Below are 22,745 nucleotides of genomic sequence, written 5' to 3'. Positions count from 1 at the left end.
GGGTATGACAAATTCAAATCATGTTTGCGAGTTAAAGGCTTCATACAGTTTCACAGAATAATCATGGGCCTAATCTTTACTACAAATCACAAATAAAATTTGGTTCACAATAAAGAAAAAAAGAATAAGTTAACAGCTGAGTCACATTTTTTTCACTGTAGTAAATCAACAATAACATCACAATTACGGTTCAGTACCAGAGGATTACGATTCACACAAGATCAGAATGAAACATTAGTAAAGCCCAATACATAATTTTCTAAGGCCTGCTAATAGTAACAAAAAACTCTAAATTTGTCCATATAAAAAGATTCAATGCACAGTTCCTAAATTTGTCCATATAATTAAAAGAGAGAGAAAAATGAAGTTTATTATGTGAAAGAGAGAGAAAGATAACAAAAGTGATATAAATGGAACTTTTTTAGAGCATCCACGTGGCAAGCTCTGAGAGAGAAGGACAAAAATGGTTTTTTAAGAGTAGTTAACTTTCTTATATTGTAGATAGAGACAATGCAATGAAAAATGCATCAAACCGAAATTTGTGACAACATATGCCTAGGGAAATAAAACTAGAGGGCAAACCTCGTTTCCATACTCTCTAGCTCCAAGGATAGAGATAGTCTTCCTTTTTACTATATCATGTCTATTTTGCCATTCCAAATAAAATAAACTAATGATGTGTTTGTGTTTAAAATTAATATTAACGAGGAGGATGATGATGTTGTACAGAAAATATTTAATATTTAGGTTGAAATAAAAGCCACAATACTTGCTCCCAAGGCCAAGAATAATGTTAAAGGCATGATGGATGCACTAATGTTTCAAAATCTAGAGGTATTTTGGAAGAAGGCTCTGTTATTATGAAAAATTACAAAGATCAATGTCAAAAATGTGTTTTATTTGTAGGAATTAACCATATATTCATTTTTTTAATTTTATGCAGAAATCATTTTATGAAATTATAGCTAAGAATTGGTAAAAGAATAACGGAAAGTTGACGACATTCCTTCCATTGGAACTTCATTTGTTTCTTGGTGATGAGATAGTGCAGTAGAACTTAAAGAAATGAATTATGAAACTGTAAGATAAAATAGTGTGAAAATGATCAATTCACATATAGAATTAGTTCAGAGTATTTACAATACATACAAACTAGATAATGTAGCTGCTACACAAAAGTTTGACAGGATATGAACATACTAGTACACTCGACGGATCAAAGAAAACATAAATACAATATCGTTTTATCGAGGGTGCACTTCAGTAATGGATACATCATTGACAGACCATGGAATTGATCCGGTGGTAGACTGATCAGAACTAAACCCTTGCTTTATTCTGTCAGGTGTTCTTCCACGAAAGAAAGACGGTGGCTGTCGAGGTATTGACAGCGTAACTGAATAACTGTTGAGCATAAGTGCAACAGTTTCCATGGAAGGCCTGTCATGTGGACTTTCCTGAATACACAATAAACCGATATGGATGCATCTCATAACTTCGTTTCTTGAATAAGAATCGCGCAGCATTGGATCAAGTAACTCCAATGGTGTTTGCTCTGACCATTTTTTCCAAGCCTATGGTATAATACATACTATTGTTAAGCTAGTATTGCATCAAAAGAGCATAAAAAAAAAAGAGATATTTTTTATACTCACATAGCTTAAGAGGTCATCAGCATCATTCCATTGATTTAGATCCGTATTCTTTTTGCCACTTACAATTTCCAAAACTAAGACACCGAAGCTGAACACATCTGACTTCACAGAAAATTGTCCACGCATTGCATATTCTGGAGACATGTAGCCACTGGAAGACAGCGTTATAATCCATATATTCAAGAAACAATGTTAATGTTTTCACACATAATTATACCAGCGGTTAAATAATAATGTAAACTCTCATACATGCAAATGTTGATGACAAAAAAGATGTGAAACTTACTAAGTCCCAACTATCCGTCCTGTATTTACTTGAGTCTGATCTCCTTGGAAAATTCTTGCCATCCCAAAATCTGAAATCTTTGCGTTCATATTTTCATCTAATAGAACATTGCTAGCTTTGAGATCACGATGAATAATTCTAAGCTGGGAGTCTTCATGGAGATAAAGAATCCCTCGAGCAATTCCAACTATAATCTTGTAGCGTTTTGACCAATCTAACTCCCTTTGCTTAGCAGGATCTACAATATTGTGTAAAAATAAAACATCAAGATCAACCATAGTAGGTAGGTACACTATAACTTTGGAAGCTGTAGTTCTATAAGGAAAAAGGTTACGCCATACCGAATAGAAAGTGATCAAGGCTTTTATTTGGTATGTATTCATAGACAAGAATCTTCTCCCTCCCCTCCAAACAAAATCCGAACATCCTCACTAAATTTCTATGTTGAAGCTTGGCCACAAGGGAAGCTTCATTCTTGAACTCTACTGCACCCTGCAAGGAGGTTACCGCCAACCTCTTCACAGCTATCTCATGCCCGTCGGGAAGAATACCCTAAACAAAAACATGATCGGATCAGACTCAAATTTAGCATATCAAAAACATGATCGGATTCGTTAAACTAACTAATATCTTACCTTATAAACCACACCAGAGTTTGTTTACTCAAATTTAGCATAGAAAAAACATAACAAATTTCTTACCTTATAAACCACACCAAAACCACCTTGACCAATCTTGTTCTCGTCCGAGAAACAATTTGTGGCAGCTTCAATTGTGGCAAAGTCAAATTGCAAACACTCTATATCAGTAAGTTCCTCCCTCCGAACTACAAAGACAGTAAAATACAATATCCATCTTCAACCAAATTACAATAAACTGAACCAAGGAAACAAATAAACCAAACAAAAATGTAAAATTACTTGAAGATGAACCCTGGATGAATGTACTATTATACTTATACTTCTTCCTCTCCCTCTTACGCAGGAAATAGCAGCCAATAATCAAAAGTGCCACAGCACCAACAATTGCGACAACAATCCCAATAATCATAGCAACATTGCTCTTTCCTACACAAGTTCATCACATTAAGACACCCTGGAAACAAATCTAAAACCACGATAACAATATCATCGTTATATAGATAGATACCTGATGAAGGAGGAGGAAGTTGTGGCTGAGTAGAAACAGCAGAAACATTGTAAAAAGGGTAAAATTCATATCGAATATTACAACTCGGAAGAAGTGATCTGGCACCTCTTTCCCCATCACAACAATTTCCAATAGAACTAATAGCACCTTGCAAACACGTGTTACAGTCAAAAGTAGATAAATCAGGTGTACACTCTGCCAAAGAATATACCGAAGAAGCTAAGAATTTTTCTTCTTTTGCAGCAAATTTTTGACCCGAAGGAGAATTCACAGCTTCATATGCTAAATCCTTCAAAAGACTTGCAAGAAAAACACTGAACTGGGAAGCTTCTGTATCAGGGACACTCTCATCTGATTCTAAGTCCGTTGCTGGAACCATTTGATTCAAGAATGAATTATTGGAATAACGCAGAAAGCATTCATCGTACCAGATGATAGATTCTGTCTGGTTGTTACATAAAGTCGTGATGTTATTAGCTGCTGCTGTTACACAGCGTTGACAGAGGGAGGGAGTGATGTCGGCGCGGCAGAGGAAGAGTCCTTTCAAGTCGTTGGGGGAATTGAAGAGAGGGATATGGACGGTGTAGAAACCGTTATGGAGGGTGGAGTTTGAGATGAGGGAAGAGAGAAGAGTTTTTAAAGCGGTTTGGAAATTTGAATTGGGTTTGTAATAAGAGGTGTCTGTGCAGGCGAATGAGTTGAATATTGGAGAAGCTTCAAATGGAAATGGAAGTGAAGCTAACAAGGATGCAACTAGAATCAATTGGGTTGTAATAATTGTTGGTGATTTGAAGATATGCATCTCTGGTTCTGTTTCTGTATGTTTGTTTATCTGAAATTTGTGAAGAAAAGGGTAGCGATGGCTTGTTCTGACTGCAACAGAAGCTACTTGAAGACCAATGAGGTAGAAGAGTCAAACACTCGTTTACCTGCCATTGGTTGGAAACATTACTTTTTGAATAAAGAAAACATGAAACTGAGAAAATAATTTACTGGCAGACATTTTAGGACCGTCATTTAAAGAGTTAAGACTTTGTCTATGGAAGTTTCTTACCATGAAATTTGTATTTCATGGAGAAAATAGTTATTTCAGTTTTGCTGAAAAGGACGAATGAAAATACTAGTATTCAACTTGAGAGATTATCATTAGCACCGACACCTTTGAAAAATGGTGGATCCATGTTAGTGTTAGACACCGACATGGACACGATACCGATATATTTGTTATTACATTCAATTTATTCATTTTTTTAAATTATTACCGATATCGACCAGTCAGTATCAGTGTCGTGTGTTTCATAGTATTATTGTTCTGGACATCCCATAAATCCCAAAGGGTAAAGGCCCAATAGTAATATGAACGAATAAAGCACCAAATAGGTAGACACTCTTTTCTCTTCTTCACATACGACATGGAAGTCCTACTGACTGTCCAGATCATTATGACAGCTTACCGCGATCCATGTCTCATTTCACACTTACTGTTGCCAACAACTTATTCTATTTAAGAAGGAAAACGCTCAGTTTCTAAGAAATTCAAATCTATTCTCATTTCACACACCACTTTTCACTCTCATGTTGACTTGGTGGTGAAGTGTTAACCTTGCTGGTCAATTCCCTCTCCACTGCATCGAAAGTTCAGGACCACCACAGAAAACTCTGCATCGTCGTTTACAGATCAACTTTGGTTCCATTACTGAACAAATACCAAGGTACTTTAAAATACTCAAATTTGACGGCTTGAAAATGGTGGATTGAGATATTAACATAGCAGGAACGTACTTGATTACATCAGCTAGTACTAACAGAAGACAAACTCTCAAACTCTTCTGTTAGTTTGTTTGTTTTATTTTGGATTAATAAGTACTTGAGGTTTTATATCTTCCAACGAAATTTCCTTTTGTTTGTTCCGGTTTACGAAGAAATTCAGTGGCTATACTCCTTCATAAATATTGTGTCATTATTCTTGAGTTGCATAAACCTTATATCATACAACATGATGTATTTCTGCTGCAACTAGAGGGGTGACACTATGACCGATACATGTTATTATTTTCCACATTGAAAAATAAGCCAATACACAATATTACAAATTTACAAGGTTTTGAACTCAATAGACAATACTCCTAAAATCTCCTCCTATTTTCTACCTTTATCATGATCTAATTACAAACACACATCTCGTTGACAGACTTTGGTATTCAATTGTTATCAGATTGACTAATCTGTATTGTTGGCATCTGCTGATCAGCTCCACTCTGTAGAAAAAATGCAGGCTGCTTCGGTACTGGTAGAGTAACAGTGTGACTATCTAGCATGAGCACTATTGTTGGCATTGTAGGTCTATCATCTGGATCTTCTTGGACACATAATAAACCAATATGGATGCATCTTATAGCTTCATTTGGAGTATAGGATTCTCTTATTGTGTGGTCCACCAATTCCAAAGGCGTTCCATTGTTCCAAAGTTTCCACGCCTGTTTCAAATTTTCATCAAACATTTGTTGAAATGTGATCACTATAGAGTAAGAAAGAACAAATAAAACTCAAGAAGAAAATTTTACACTTTTCTCTACTCACATAGCTCGCTAAATCCTCAGCAGCTCCTGTTTCATAGAAAGAGCTGTTCTTCTTGCCACTTATAATCTCCATGATGAGAACTCCGAAACTATATACATCAGACTTACTAGAGAAATCTCCATGCATTGCATACTCCGGAGACATGTAACCACTAAAACACATATTTTATCATCAATAGAAAACACTGTTAGTATGGGGAACAGATATAGAAGCCTGGAAGAATGACAATGCTCGACTCAAATCTAAGATGTTTGAATTGAAATATATTTATTTTTTTGTATTTTTTGAATTGGTTATAAGTATTTTTCATGAATATATATGCTGCAAGAATGATAATGTAAACTTGTACTTACTATGTCCCTACAATCCTACTGGTATTTCCTTTAGTTTGATCCACTCCAAATAATTTCGCCATGCCAAAATCAGAGATTTTTGGATTCATATCTCCATCCAACAATATGTTGCTAGCTTTGAGATCGCGATGAATAATTTTAAGCCTAGAGTCTTCGTGAAGATATTGAATGCCCCGAGCAATCCCTCCAATAATCTTGTAACGCCTTGTCCAATACAACAACCTTTGTTTTTCAGGATCTGCACAAATATTCCATTCATAAGATTATGATCTCCAATAAAAACAAATCAGTTTAATGAAACAAAAATTTGTCAAGGAATTCTATTTTACATTTTTCCTCAAATTTTGTATTATTACATAATTATTGAGATAAACCTGGTAAACTAAAATCAATGCATGCATATAAACTGTGAACTATAAAGAATTCAGATAGACGAGCCTACCAAAAAGAATATAGTCAAGACTTTTGTTGGCTACAAACTCATAAACAAGTATCTTTTCTTCTCTTTCCAAGCAAAACCCAAGAAGCCTTGCTAAATTTCTATGCTGAAGTTGTGCAACCAGTTCAACTTCATTCTTAAATTGTTCTCCACCTTGTCCCGAGTGTTTAGAGAGTCTCTTGACAGCTATTTGTTGTCCGCTCAGAAGCACGCCCTGAATTTTCACAAAAATTAAATGAAATATAATACAACAATTGGTATAATTTCCATGTTATGAAAAAACAAAAGCATCTGAACTTCATACCTTGTAAACCTCGCCAAATCCACCTTCACCTAGCTTATTAGCTTCGGAGAATTTGTTGGTGGCTTCTTCAAGTGTACTCAAATCAAATCTCAAGGATTCCACTGTGGTAATATCGGTTTCAGCTAAGAAGCAAAAATTGTAGATCTATCAGTTATATTGCAGATTATACAATTATGAAAGAAATTAAGAGTAAGATCTTCTTTTTAGTTAACTCACACCCTTACTTTTTGGATCCTGTGCTGCAGCAGAGTCATGCTTCTTCTTCCACCCTCTTATACATAAGAAACAAATTCCTATGATAAATAGCAGTGCGGCCACTGTAATTGGAACCACAATTGCAACAATTGTCCCTGATGAGATCCCACTACTTCCTGAAATATTCCAAAATGAAGTAATTTAATTACAATGGCTTGTTGTTATGGACAACTGAAATTCAAAGATATGTATGTTTCTATAAAGTATTGCATATTGGTTCTACTGTCTGTTGTCTTGATTCTCTTCATTTACTTCAAGTGAAATGCAAGTGTACAATACTTGAAAGCATGAAATTTTTAACTAAGCCTCATTTGGATTAGTCTCTAACTTACATGAACTTTCTAACTTACATAGAAGCTAATTTTACCTATTAAAGTTACGTAACTATTTATCAACTGTCCATGAAGAGGATTTGAATTCTATCCTCCTAGGTTACAAACTTACAATATCAAACTCTTACCATCAAGCTGGCGCGTCATGAACTTCTACCAGAAGTTATTATTTACTTGTAAAAGAAATGCTATGTTAGAGATTTTCTCAAAAAAGTGAAATTCAAAAGGTAACTTAAACTTAAATAACAAACTATTATTTGAAACTGGACTTGTAGGGTGTGGATCGTCAGTGGTTGGGCCTATCTCAACCATACCAAACCAGACCTGATACCATGTTAAAGTTCAAGCCATACATTATCGACTCTTAATTGAAACCTAATGGTAATTGTTAGAAATGAATCAAATTTACCTCCCAAATTAGAATTGGTTGTTGGAGGAACAATCACTGGTGGTGCTGAAGGCACTGGCGAGGGAGCAATGTTTCTATAAAAAGGGTACAATTCATATCTAATGTTACAGCTAGGAACTAAAACTCTTCCTCCCGTCTTTCCATTACAACACTGTGGAAGATTTGCAATGGCAACACTAAGACACGTACTGCAATCTTGTGAAGATAAATCGTCTGTACACTGAGCCATACTGTACAGCGTCTGAAATCCAGAGATTCTAGCTTCCTTTGTAGCATATTTCTTAGTACCGACAGAAGAATTCGCAGCTGCTTTATCTGCTGATTCGTTCATAGTAACAGACAACAAACTCATGAAGCTTTCCTGGTTCGTTATATTAGCGGTGCTTACTAGGTAAAAAGCTGGACTTGTAGTGACGGTGGAGAAAAAAGAGGTGTTGGAGTATCGAACCATGCACTCGTCGTACCAGATAACAGCCTGTTTGGATGAGGAACAATCTGTGTCTGTGGATAGTTTTTGTGTTGCGTTTGCGACGCATTGTTGGCAGAGGGGAGAGGAAACGTCGCCCCTGCACATGAATAGACCGTATGCAGTGTTTGAAGGGGTTTTGCTAGGGATTGTGGTGGTGTAGAATTCGTTGTTGTTGGTAGCGTTGGAGGATAGTGAAGAGAAAAGGGTTTTGAGGGTTGAGTGGTAGAGGCTGTTGGAGTTGGTTTGGTTTTTTGTGCAGAATTGGAAGAGGTAAGTTGGGTTCTGTGCTTGTGTGGTTGAGTTGATGATGAGGAAGATGAAGAGAAATAGAAGGTTGAAGGAATTCATGGCTCTGTTTTGTGAAATGAAAATTGTGTGAGGTTTGTGATTGTTAAAAATGAAGTGGAAAGTCAAGTCAAGTCAACCATGTGTTATGTTATGATGCAGTTGAGTCCTTGTCATTGATTTTTCTTCAAGTGTTTATCACTCTGTGTTGAAATTGTTGTGCAGAAAAATGTACAGTATGAGAAAAGGTCAAAGAGAGTGATGGAAAACTGTGAGGACATGGAAATTTCGAAATGTTGAGCTGGCTTTTGACACCATTTCCATGAGAATGTGTTGGGAGCACGTGGAGTATAGCTTCTAGTTGTGGATTGCACCTATCACGGTTACTTCCTGTTTTTGCTTAGAGCATCTTCAATGGTGTAACTTACATTTGAGTTATTTATGGGATCCACTAAGCCACATCATATTAAAAGAATTTATTTAATTTTAACTTTAATAAAAATATGATATGAGTCCCACAACTTTACCTCATAATTTTTTTTTTTAATAACGGTTTATATATATAACCAAAAGAAAACCGATACAAAAGGGGGATCAAGTTAGCCCCGAGATTTACGAAAACCTAAAGAAAGGTATACCTAACCTATTCTTTACAAAATCTTTTCGAATACCCAATGGAATAGAATCGAAAAGGATGGTCGAATCTATGCCGAGCGTGAAATTCGCCAAAAAATCAGCACAAGAGTTACCTTCTCTATAAGTATGAGTGAAAATCAAATGAGAGAAACAAGAGTTAGTGACACAGTACCGCCAACGGTTCCTAAAAAATAACGGGACAAGGTTGTGGTTGGAGAAGGCTTTGACCACCGGAGTCGAGTCGGATTCCATCCAAAGCCTAGACCAACCCCTATCAATAGCTATTTCCATAGCGCGAATAGCAGCACCAAACTCAGCTTGAACCGAGGAATTGCAAGTGATATGCTCCGCAACTTGGTTTGATTTGGTACTACAATGTTTTAGTTGTTGCATTGCAATGCAACTCTATTATGACATGGCAAATTTTTTAAATATTTAATTATTAAATTAATGGTACATGTGGAGAACTCAATAGAAGAAACTACCATTGGAGATGGTCTTATGACACCAAACAAATTTCATTTACAACACTTGTAATGTTAGATCCAAGTCTAGGTTTGATTTCCATTTTGAAGAGGCTGAAGTAAGTTTAGATATCTAAAATTGATTTTGAAGTTTTATCAAAAAGATAATAATAATTAATTATGATCGTTAAAATTGATTCTACTTTAATATACTTTGTGTCAAAATAAGTGTTATAGTTGACGTTTTCACACAAATTATTAATTAGAGGGTACAACTAGAAGATAAAAACTAAAGTTGCATTGGAAACTAAAAGTGACACTTATTTTAGGACAAATAATTTATGCAAATGTGACATTTATTTTAGGACAGAGAGTACTAGATTTTTGGCCCGTACGTTGCACGGGTTTGTTTAAAATTTTTACCTCGATTTTTTTAAATGAAATAATATATTTGATTAAGTATAGTTAATTATAATCATATGATTAAACATGTTTTAAAATTATGTTAAATACAAAATAAATTTTACATTATGAGAAATCTTAATAAATTATAAATAATTATTTTTAATTATTTTCTTTAAATTAGAAATATATGTCATATTTACAGGAATAATGCAATATTATAAAGTATTATATAAAATTATTTGTATATATTATTTGTGATTAATCATTAAATTCATAATACATATAAGAGTAGATCAATGTAAATTTCAATTATTAATTTAGTGTTTAGTCTATAATTTACAAAACCTAATAATTTTTTTATTCAATGTCAAGTCCAAAAAAAATTTAATTATATATTTTCTAAAAAACATAATTTTTTAAAAATCATATTATATCTTACCATATTGATTTTTTTTTACGGTGTTCCTGTGTTAATCAAGTAACTTCATTCATATTTTCATGATTTCATTTATTTATGGTAGTGGAAGAAATATGTTGTGAACTCATTAATGGATTGGTTATTTCATGGGGTATAGAAAACAACTATTTATTATGGATCAATGTATATCATTAATCAATCGAAAAGCTTTATTTAATATTTATTTTTATCTACTTTATAAGTCATATATTGGTTATTTTTTTATGTTTATATTTAAAAAAATTATGTATCAGTTAAATTTTGATAAAAAAAATAATAATATATATTATTATTAATTTTTATAGTTACAAAAAAAAAAGACACTTTCATATCAATTTTGAATATAAATTTAATAGTAAATAAAGTTACAAAAATTATTAACAGTATTGGTTGGCTGTTGTAAAAATTATAAATAATATTAAATGGAAGTAATAAAAATTAATAAAGCATTTGAAAGGTGATATTGAAAAATATGAGGAATTTCGGAAAAAAATTCTAAATACATTTTAGTAATATATTTATTCAAATATTTTTTAAAATATTTCAATTTTAAAATTGAATTAATAAAATTGTGACCAAATGATTTTTCTATATAATAATTTATAAAAAATGTAAAATAAATTAAATTAAAATTTTATTTTGTGAATAAACAATTTAATACAACAGTGTACTTTTTAAGAAATAAATTCAAATTATTATTTATAATTGTTAAATAAATTAACTACTTCTTCTATGTTCTCGATAAAAAAGATATTTATTTTTTGAGTTTTAATTTAGATAAAAAATAAGTTTATAATTCTTATATTAATAATGTAATAGATTGTAACCAAAAAAATAATAATTTAAAATATCGACATACATGTTTTTTCTCTATATATTATGAAATTGAAAATATTTTAATAAAAAAATAAATTGAAATAATAATAGCAATAATTATTGAAATAATAATAACAAATAATGCAATATCGCATATTTATATACACAATAATAATTGAAATAATAATAACAAATAATGACTAATCAAGTTATTAATTAAAGGGTTAATATCACTTTTCCCCCTATAATATAGGAGAAATTTGATTTACCCCTCGTAATATTATTTTGAGTGAAGACCCATTTTGGTCCCTCACAAAAATCACACAACCCAAATTAGTCCCTCATAAAAAAAAGGACTCGATTTAATCCCTTACAAAATTTAACCGGACCATATTAGTCCTTATGTTAATATTTTTACCAAATCGGTTTTTTTTTCATATTTTTAAACCGTGACTGGACTGCCACGTTGATTTTTATTTTTTATGTTTCATTTTTTTAAATATTAAATTAATATTTAATTGTAATTTCATTTTCAAACAATTCTGAATTAATAATATCAAAAAAGTCAAAATTGTTTTTTATATGAAATTGAACCTATGACCTTTAACCAATATCTTAAGTCCTTACCACTAGTCCAATGTATATTCATGACAAATAATTCTTATAATTTTTAGAAATGTTAAATAATATAGAATTTTAATAAAAAAAAGGATAAAATTTGTACCAACGGGATCTCAAATTCAATTCCATTCAAGTTAAATGATAGTCACTTTACAACTACACAAGTTAATTTATATTGTTAATATTATTAATAATGAATCCTTAAGTTAATAATTCAAAACAATTATTTTCTTATTTCAAATAAAATAAATAAATCTTAAATAAAATTAATCAAATAAAAATAAATAAATTTATATTTAATTGAATTACTATTAAATTAATTGATTACTGTTTAGTTTGTATTAACTAAATAATTTTCAAAATTAATTGATTATTTAATCTAAATTTATTAAATATTTTAATAATTAGTTGAATTACTATTAAATTAATTAATTGTTATTTAATTTGAATTAATTTGAAATAAGTAAATATTTATTTGTGTGTTATTTAATTTCAATTACATATAATTTAATTTATTTCTAATTGATTAATCTATTGAGATCTTACGTTTAGTAAATTTTATTTTTAAATTGGTGTATTATTTGAAATTTGTAAATCAAAGAGGTTCGAAACCCATTGATATAAATTTTATAATTTTTGTTTTAAATTCATAATTATTTAATATTATTAAAAATATTGGAAATTATTTTTCATGAATGTATATTGGCCTAGTGGTAAAGACTTAAGATATTGTTTAATAGTATTGGGATTAATTCTTTATAAAAAACAATTTTGCCTTTTTGATATTATTAAATCAGAATTGTTTGAAAATGAAATTATAATTAAATATTAATTTATTATTTAAAAATGAAAATAAAAAATAAAGGCCAACGTGGCAGTCCAGTCACGGTTTAAAAATATGAAAAAAACCGATTTGATAAAAATATTAACAAAAGGACTAATATGGTCTGGTTAAATTTTGTAAGGGATTAAATCGAGTCATTTTTTTTGTGAGGGACTAATTTGGGTTGTGTGATTTTTGTGAGGGACCAAAATGGGTCTTCACTCTATTATTTTTTACTTTCCCCTGTAATTTTTTTTTTTGGATTACCCCCTAAGCGTGCAAATTAAACACCAAATCTGAGGGAGAAATCAAAGAAAAAAATATATATTACAGGGGTAAACTTTACACTTAGTAGTCAAAAGACATAGTATTTTATATTTTAAGGGAGTGTTCGAAAAAAATTTACAGACGAAAAGAGAATTTCGCCTATATTACAGGAGGATTTTGTATATTTAACCCTTAATTCAAACTTATACTAGTACAATAAATGACTAAATCATAATAATATTTAGGAAACTCTAAAATGTTACATATAAATATCAATTTTAACAAATATAAAGTATTAAAAACCATGTTAATTTTTACTTTTTATAAAAAAAAATATTAATGTTATTTTTTATTAAAAATTAGTTGTAATGCAATATCTTATGACCTATTATTTTTCAATCAAAATTAAAAAGATTTAATAGTGGTAGTTAGTTGGCATATGTGATTTCTCTCTATAAATTATAAAATTGAAAATACTTCAATAAATGTATTTATACGATAATAAACTGTGAATTGAATTTTTAATAAAAATACTGAATTATTAAATCTTTAAAAGTTTCTAATAACTCACATATTAGTAACATTCACAAAATTAATAGTCTACTAAATATTTTTATTATGTAACTTGCATGACTAATCATATTATTAATTTAAAATTTATATTAGTACAATAAATGAGTGAATTATAATAATAAATTAAAAGTTTCTAATTACTCACATATTATATTATGTAACATTCACAAAATTAATAGTCTAGTAATAATTTTATTATGTACTCTCTCCGGTCTCAAATATAAGCAAATTTGCAAAAAATCTCTCCTTTAAGGAGAATGTCTCAATGCATTTAATTCTTACTATCTTTCTAATTCTACCCTTATTTTTTGCTTTTGAAATTGTTGCAAACATTTAAAATGTAAAATATTGTAGGAGTATATTTGGAATAGTGACATTGAATGTAATAAATATTGATTTTTTTTTTGCTAATATTTAAGACCATATAATTTTTTTTGCTTATATTTGAGACCGGAGGGAGTAACTTGCATGGCTAATAGTATGATTAATTAAAATTTATAAATAATTTGGTTTAGGAGATTTTATAAATATAGTTATATCAATTGATTTTGGGAGATTTAAAATGTTACATATAAAAATCAATTTTGACAAATATAAAATAAAAAATATCATGTTAATTTTAATTTTTATAAAAAAAATATTAATGTTACTTTTTATTAAAAATTAATTGTAATGTAATATCTTATGACCTAGCATTTTTCAATCCGAATTAAAAAGATTTAATAATGGTAGTTGATTCTATTATTATTATTATTATTATTATTATTATTATTATTATTATTATTATTATTATTATTATTATTATTATTATTATAAATAATAATAATGATACTTGATTATATTATTATTATTATTTTTAATAGTGTTAGCAAAATATTATATTATTATTGCTATTGTTATTATTATTATTATTATAATTATTATTATTATAAGTTATTAATGTAGAATTAATTTTTTAAAAAAATAGAATTAGGGGTTGATGTTAGAGTAGCTATGGATATAACATGTGTCTAGAGTTGTCATCATGACAACCTTAGATTTATATTAAGTAATAATTAGTTAAATACTGGTGTGTGTGTGTAAACTAATAAAACTTTGGGGAAATGCTAACGAGTGCCCCTGGGGCACTGGTTAAGAGTTTAAAAAGGGAATATTTTGTTAAATATACTTGTATTTAATACATTAAAAATAGAAATAATTGACTTCTTTTAATGAGCAAAATTGCATGTTTCATTAAAAAAAATTGTATTCATTGCATTGAAAATTGAATTGATTAATTTATTTAGAGAATATTTTCTTTATATGGAAACCTTAAAAAGTGCCCCTGGGGCACTCGTTAGCATGACCCAAAACTTTGTATGACACAATAGTACTTAAATTTATATATATGACAATAAATTATATGTATATTTAAAATCATTAATCTAAAGATTGTTTATACATTAAAATGCATAGAAAAAATGTTAAAAATTCCTAATATATAAGCAAAATATGTTTTAAAGTGTAACAACTTCATGATATACAATGAGAACAATTATGAGCCAATAAGAATAAATAATCAAAGTTAGAAAAAAGGAAATGAAATAATAATTAATTAAAAATAAATAATATACAAATTACATTTAGAAATGTTTAAGACATATAATGATAGAAGTATTTTTATTTATTAAATATTGTAAAAGAAACTTCTTTGAATACAATATTTATTGTTGTATCTAAATATTGTTTTTGCTTGTAATGAATTAATATTTTCAATTCTTTTTTGTTTTTATTATAGAGAATGCAACATATAGTTGTCTATGATTAAAAATCTCCTTTGGCAAGTATAAATTGGCATAGTCTAATGATGATCCTTGAGATTTGTTAATGATTAGGGAAAAAGAGACAATAATTGAAAATTATCTTCTTACAAGCTTGAATGAGCATGGTGATTGAGAAGGAGACATAGACATCCTTGAAATAAAAATGATATTTCCAATATACTTTTTTTGAAATGATTTTCGCTTCATTAACATGATTGACTAGTCTAGTAAGTGTCAATTTTGTATCATTACATAATCCCTAAGATTGATCTGAATTCCACAACAATATAATAGTTGTGCCTATTTTAATTTGAATGAATAGTTGGGCAAATCAAAACTTTACGAACAACCAAAGAATTCATGGGTTAAATGTTCAAAAGCATTAAAGTTATTGGCTTAAGATTTGTCAATTGAATCACAACTTAGATATTCATTTTCTTCTCCTATATAACAATATAAAATTATTAACAAATTTGTATAGGCTTTTCCAATAAAAGTGATATTAAAGTAGATAGTGAGATTGAAAAAAGTAACTGATATATGCTTTGTGATATTATCATTTATATCATCTATAACCTCAATTGTGAAAGTCAAGATTGCCCCTACTTTGAGAAAAGTAAAAATATTTATAGTTGTTAATCAAATGAGGATATGTACTTGTAACAATGACTTCAATTGGATAGTGTAAATAAGGGATTTAACACCAAATTTGTAGAGATTTAACACCTGATTTTTTTCGGTGTTGTTGCCGCCGGTATTGTAAGTATGATTTTGACACCGGTTTTAAAAAAGGTATGGTAAATCGATTTAACACCGGTGATAAACTGGTGTTATAATTGTTACATATAGGTATTAAAACTAACATTCGACGCCTTTTTTAAGGATAAAAAAGGTGTAAACACTTATAAATTGTACCTGCTTTTTCTAAAAACTGGTGTTAAAGTTTAATGGAAAATAGTTTGATTAGAAACTAACTTATGACACCTGTTTTTTATCCAAAAAATATGTAGAACATATATATCGTACCAATTTTTTCCAAAATTGGGTGTTAAAAGTTTAACGAAGTGTTATTTGGTTAGAAACCAACCTTTCACACCTATTTTTTTTCTTAAATTGGATGTATAAACGTTTTTATAATGTCTGTATAGCATATGTTTCACACTTGTTCTTTATTAAAGTTGGTGTTATAAATGATATTGAGTGTGATTTAGTTTTAATTAAATCATAATTGCTATATAACATAATTGCTTAATCTTAAATCAAGTTGAGGTCGTATATGGCACCGATAAATTTTTTATTATTGTTTCAATTGAAAAAAATTAAACTCACCAATTTTGGTTTAAATTTAACAAATTGTACCCATGAGTGTAAATCCAAATTAAGAAAAAAATTATATTAAAAAACAATGTTAAATAATAAGTCAATATTAATTCCTATAAAACACCATCTTTTTCTGACTTCTTTTTCGTTCTCTTCAAGTTGATTTTGTTCTTCAACTATTTGTAAAAGGAATTGAGTCCAGAGTTGTCAAATATTATCAATAACATCTTTGTCATATGATGATGGATCATAATATATCTACAAATGCAAACAATAAAATAAAAAACAAGAACATGTTAAAACATGAAATGGTATGATTTCCGTATTAAATATTGAAATATTCTGTTATTACCTCATGTAATCCTTGCAATATACTCGTCTCGATAATGTCAAATATATTTTTCATTACATAATAACCACAAGTCCAACTATTGTCATTGATGCGCCTACAAATTAAATAAATAACAAAACATATAATAATTTATATTATATATATATATATATATATATATATATATATATATATATATATATATATATATAAAATTCATATGAAATATCAATAAATTTAAAACAATTTACTTACCTTGATAGATATAAAATTAAGCTTTTTATTCGCAATATAGCCTTTTTATTTGCAATATAGCCTCTCAAGATATCATAACCTCTCATAGCCCTAATAAAAAATACAATATGAGAGTGCTTGAATGAGGGAGTTTGTATTTGCAGTGGATGATATGGTTAATCATAAATAAACTGCCGTACCAGAATAATCTTGATATGGCGACATGAGTTGCAAGCAGGAGAGAGATATATTCTTATCAACAATTCCAATTTGAAGAAATATTGATGCTTAAAATAGAGTGATGACGTTTGTGATTCAAAACCGATTTTGATAAAGTTTTTGATTCTGAACATTTTTCAAAGGATTTTTCAAGTTTGATTGAGAGAAGGATTGAGATAGAAGATGCAATCGTAAATCCTAATCTAATAGAACGAGGATTTTATGTGATAAAGTCTTAATTTTTTTTCAAAAGCGCATATATTTCAAAATCTCAAATTTTGGGAAGAAGCGGGATATTTAGAGCCAATTTTATTCATTTATTTATATAATTTTACTATCACATTTATGAACAGGATTCTCTTGATTGTGGTTTAGGAATATATTAAATATTTCCAAATCAAATACAAAATTTAATTTTGTTATCGCATTTAATTTTTTTTCTAAAATCACACTAATATCTCACTTTTTTTATATACTTTAAATTAATTTATATTATATTCAATTAAAGGTAAATAACAAATTATGATGCTAAATATTTCATGAAAAATCATGTTTCTCAATAAAAAATCGAGTTTCAACTTTTTTAAACCTTCTTTAAATCATTTTCTAGTATATTCACTTAAAATAAATAATGAAACTATCATTTTTTAAATAATAGTACGAAATAATATTCAAACCATGTATAATAAAAGAAAACTAAATAAGGAGTAAAGAGTACATGATAATTTAGCTTTAAATAAGATAAAAAATAATATAAAATTAATTTTAATAAAATGTGATTAAGAAATTTTTAATTTTTTTATGAAATATTTCGAATCATGATTCATTATTTACTTTAGGTGAATAGAATAAAATTTAATTTAAAGAAAATATCAAAACAAAAATAGGGAGATTTGGTTAAAAAAAAGAAGAAATTATTTTTTATTAAGTATTTTAAATTTTTAGAAATGATTAAGCATCTTAATGTTTTTTTAAGAAATATTAAAAATAATTATGTTTTTATTTATTACCAAAATTGAAGTGGATCATCTTTAATAAGAATTTTGATGGTCATTTAATAATCATTAAATTTAAATCAAATCAAGGAATAATTTTGTTCTCAAATTTAATTTTTTTAATATCATGTATGAATTTATATATACATGTTTTATTGTTTTTCCTTTTATACTTATTTTCCTTAAAATCAGGTATCTTATATTAAGCAAATTTATTTGTTTTATAAGTAACACACATTAGACACTTGTTTTTCTAAAAATTAGATATTAATGATTAGCATTAAAGCTAAATTTTTAATTTTAATTACAAAATTGCCACTGTATATAACTTTAATATCTTTTTTTTATAGAGAATGCAACATATAGTTGTCTATAATTAAAAATCTCCTTTGGCAAGTATAAATTGGCATAGTCTAATGATTATCCTTGAGATTTGTTAATGATTAGCGCAAAAGAGACAATAATTGGAAATTATCTTCTTACAAGCTTGAATGAGCATGGTGATTGAGAAGGAGACATAGACATCCTTGAAATATAAATGATATTTCCAATATACTTTTTTTGAAATGATTTTAGCTTCATTAACATGATTGACTAGTCTAGTAAGTGTCAATTTTGTATCATTACATAATCCCCAAGATTGATCTGAATTCCACAACAATATAATAGTTGTGCCTATTTTAATTTGAATGAATAGTTGGGCAAATCAAAACTTTACGAACAACCCAAGAATTCATGGGTTAAATGTTCAAAAGCATTAAAGTTATTGACTTCAGATTTGTCAATTGAATCACAACTTAGATATTCATTTTCTTCTCCTATATAACAATATAAAATTATTAACAAATTTGTATAGGCTTTTCCAATAAAAGTGATATTAAAGTAGATAGTGAGATTGAAAAAAGTAACTGATATATGCTTTGTGATATTATCATTTATATCATCTATAACCTCAATTGTGAAAGTCAAGATTGCCCTACTTTGAGAAAAGTAAAAATATTTATAATTGTTAATCAAATGAGGATATGTACTTGTAACAATGACTTCAATTGGATTATTAAAATAAGATACTATAAGCTCTTTAGGAATTGTAATTTCAATATATCCATTATTTGCCTCATATATTTTTTTCCATCACTGATTTTTACTATCCATTCTAAAAACTTTTGGATTTCCTAGGTTGAATATGTAGTTGAACCACTTTGTAGTCGTGTATTCTTTGTAAGCCTTATGACTTTGCAATGATCCCAAATGTATGAAGCATTTATTTTTGCATGAACAATATCAACTATACTACCTCTTGGTATAATAGGGAGGATCTGTCTGAAATCATCACCAAATATAACCATCTTTCCTCCAAACACTAGTACAAAAATGTTAATTTACACCCGTTTTTTATTAAATTTACACCCATTATTTTTAATAAAAATCGGGTGTATATCCACAGGGTGAGAAATGTCTAACGAATTTACACCCGTTTTTAAAACGGGTGTAAATACGTTCGTAATTACTCCCTATTTTAAAAATATCGGGTGTAAATACGTTCTACGTTATACCCTATTTTAACAAAAATCGGGTGTAATTGGGCGTAATTACATTTTTAATTACACCCTATTTTAATAAAAATCGGGTGTAATTGAGCGTAATTACGTTTTTAATTACACCCTGTTTTAATAAAAATCGGGTGTAATTGGGCGTAATTACGTTTTTAATTACACCCAGTTTTAATAAAAATTGGGTGTAATTCAGCGTAATTACGTTTTAATTACACCCTGTTTTAATAAAAATCAGGTGTAATTGGGCGTAATTACGTTTTAATTACACCCTATTTTAATAAAAATTGGGTGTAATTGGGCATAATTACATTTTAATTACACCCTATTTTAATAAAAATCAGGTGTAGATATGTTCTTAATTACACCCTATTTTAATAAAAATTTGGTGTAAATACACCATTTATGAATGAACAATTATATCTATTTACACCCTATTTCATATACACTATTTAGTTATATTTCATTTTCAGTCATAATATTGCAAATACTATAAAATCATACACATAAAAATCATATTTTAACTAAGTCAAAATATTTTTAATATTAACCAAAAAGTATAGAAAATCATGTACAGTCATAATATTTCAAGTACTATAAAATCATACACATAAAAATTATATTTTAACTAAGTCATAACACTTTCTTCATATATAAGTTTTCTTCTTCTTCTTCTTTGGCTTTCATTTTGGCAACATTTCTATGTCCTTATCCTCTTCAACCATTTGTATTTGATCTTGTAGATTTTCCTCCTCAACCTTTTGATTTTCAACCATTTGCATCATACAAACCATGCCACATCTAAAGGTTAGTGATAGAAACCGGTACCAATTGAAATAATTCACTTAATAACAATGATTATTGTTCAATATTCTCTATAGAAATGATCTCAAACAGAAACAAAACACAATGTTAGTCAAACTTCTTAATGGTACCAATTGAAATAATTCACTTAATAACAAGTTTATAACAGCTAGCATGTATAAGGACTTGCAGGGATGAATGAGTTTCACCATCACCAGAGAAGCTGCAGCTGGTTGAATCACAATGATACATGACTGGAGCACAAAAAAAATGTCAACTGGCTGAGAGTGAATGACGGTAGAAGAAATTCTAAACACGCCGGAAGGACAACACAGGAAAGAATTTTAAGTTACTATTAAGCCAATTCGGGACAACTGCTCCAAGAAATGCACATAATTGCATCAACATCCCACATCAGTATTGTTACTGACCCCATTCGCTCGTCGATGATTGAAAATATTACGCCAGCTTGGTATGAAAGAATGACCTGAAAAAAGGTATTCATAAGCATTTGCATCAAGCATTCAGTTATTTTGATACCACAAACAAATTAAGCAGTTCAATAAGGAATAAATGTAAAGTAACCCTGAGAACATTTCTGTTGAACCATTTCTAATAATTCTCCTAAATGTAGGTCTGAAATTTCAAAAATCAAAACAAGAATCAACATAATGAAAAATAAACATAAACTACAACTTCAAAATGAGCTCAATTATTCAAACTTCTTACATGGGAGATACAAATAACCCAAAAGAAAATTCAAAATGAGCTCAATTATTCAAAGTTTGTACTTAATGCATTGTTCCTCATCTCATTGAACCACTCTTCAGATATCACCCCTATATCACTTCATAAAATGAGCCAAAGTAATGAAACAAGATCAAACAGAGTGAACCAAACCAAATAACTTACATAAGACGTTATGAAATCAGTATCAAAGGAACTCACATAAGACATTATGAGCAGAGATTCTATTCTTAGGGTCTCTATCCAACATCAGTTTTACCAAATCTTTAGCACTGTCAGAGATTCTTGGCCATGGATCCGACTCAAAGTCAAGATCCGACTAATGTTTACGGAATAAACTGCCATTTCGTAAATTTGAAAGACTAAATTAATGGACACTTAGAATTTGGAGGGCGAAAATGATGATTTACTCAAACAACATTGGTCCATTGAAAATAATTCCACAGAAAGCCCTAAAAGAGATAGCTCGAGTAAAGATCACTTCCATTCACCTAAAAAGAAACATCAGGAATGCATTGATATATACCTGCAAGTCTAACACATAAAGGCGACTGGTATTTTCACTATCGGAATAACCATCTTGAGTCCTCTAGGCCTGGTCACCACCACTACAAAATGCAGTGGTTCCCTACATCACCAATATGTCACTAAAATCAATCAATTCTATACTACAGATCATTGGTTTCTCAGTAACAAACTAAAATGGAAAGTCACGAATATACGATACCCACGGTTTCACCTACAGATTCTAGATTACCATTAGGCAATACATTGGATTTTTTCTCCTTTTCATTATTTTTTGTCTCCTTTTCTCCTTTTCTTTTTTCTAACCAATGAATACTTTAAATAAACAATAAAGTTGCAAAAACAATTATCTATTTTTAAAGAGTATTAATAAAAACAAGGTTATATAATTTACACTAGAATAAGCAATAGTATATGTATATGTTTTCTTAAGAACAGTTTTAACTTCTAGTTTAAGTAAACGATAAAGTGAAAATAAAATATGACGACCTTAAAAAGAGTCTTACATTTAAAATACTAAAATAATTCAATAAATTTTTTAATTTTCTTTTCCTTTTTAACCTATATGCATGACTGCATGTCACATGAGGCATTGGATGAATGATTCTTATGCTTGCTGTCTCGTGTCTCATATGTG

General features: G+C 29.0%; 2 protein-coding genes across 2 annotated transcripts; both read right to left on the bottom strand.

The window, feature by feature from the left end:
• Positions 1–1,094: 1,094 nt before the first annotated feature.
• On the bottom strand, positions 1,095–4,122 carry LOC131640820 (cysteine-rich receptor-like protein kinase 44). Its single transcript, XM_058911197.1, has 7 exons — positions 3,091–4,122; positions 2,862–3,008; positions 2,643–2,767; positions 2,283–2,493; positions 1,942–2,179; positions 1,656–1,806; positions 1,095–1,574 (listed from the first exon to the last, which is right to left on the bottom strand). The coding sequence occupies exons 1-7, from the start codon at positions 3,890–3,892 to the stop codon at positions 1,245–1,247; spliced, it is 2,004 nt and encodes a 667-aa protein (XP_058767180.1). The 5' UTR covers positions 3,893–4,122; the 3' UTR covers positions 1,095–1,244.
• Positions 4,123–5,032: 910 nt separating this feature from the next.
• On the bottom strand, positions 5,033–8,767 carry LOC131640821 (cysteine-rich receptor-like protein kinase 10). Its single transcript, XM_058911198.1, has 7 exons — positions 7,763–8,767; positions 6,991–7,137; positions 6,767–6,888; positions 6,466–6,676; positions 6,024–6,261; positions 5,671–5,821; positions 5,033–5,567 (listed from the first exon to the last, which is right to left on the bottom strand). Exons 1-7 carry the CDS (start codon positions 8,577–8,579, stop codon positions 5,292–5,294), a joined length of 1,962 nt encoding a protein of 653 aa, XP_058767181.1. The 5' UTR covers positions 8,580–8,767; the 3' UTR covers positions 5,033–5,291.
• Positions 8,768–22,745: the final 13,978 nt, after the last annotated feature.

Source organism: Vicia villosa, unplaced genomic scaffold (assembly GCF_029867415.1).
Source record: "Vicia villosa cultivar HV-30 ecotype Madison, WI unplaced genomic scaffold, Vvil1.0 ctg.003329F_1_1, whole genome shotgun sequence".
Classification (NCBI taxonomy): domain Eukaryota; kingdom Viridiplantae; phylum Streptophyta; class Magnoliopsida; order Fabales; family Fabaceae; genus Vicia; species Vicia villosa.
The sequence above is the reverse complement of the archived record's forward strand: the minus strand, read 5'-3'. Positions and strand labels throughout refer to the sequence as shown.

What these genes read in the sequence shown, in the direction of transcription:
- LOC131640820 (XM_058911197.1), bottom strand. Translation starts at nt 3,892, where the DNA reads ATGCATATCTTCAAATCACCAACAATTATTACAACCCAATTGATTCTA. An exon ending in CATCCAGGGTTCATCTTCAA is followed by an intron (nt 2,768 to 2,861) that starts GTAATTTTACAT and finishes CTGTCTTTGTAG; the next exon opens with TTCGGAGGGAGGAACTTACT. An exon ending in CTGATGACCTCTTAAGCTAT is followed by an intron (nt 1,575 to 1,655) that starts GTGAGTATAAAA and finishes ATTATACCATAG; the next exon opens with GCTTGGAAAAAATGGTCAGA.
- LOC131640821 (XM_058911198.1), bottom strand. Translation starts at nt 8,579, where the DNA reads ATGAATTCCTTCAACCTTCTATTTCTCTTCATCTTCCTCATCATCAAC. An exon ending in AACCAATTCTAATTTGGGAG is followed by an intron (nt 7,138 to 7,762) that starts GTAAATTTGATT and finishes GGAATATTTCAG; the next exon opens with GAAGTAGTGGGATCTCATCA. An exon ending in GATTTGGCGAGGTTTACAAG is followed by an intron (nt 6,677 to 6,766) that starts GTATGAAGTTCA and finishes GTGAAAATTCAG; the next exon opens with GGCGTGCTTCTGAGCGGACA.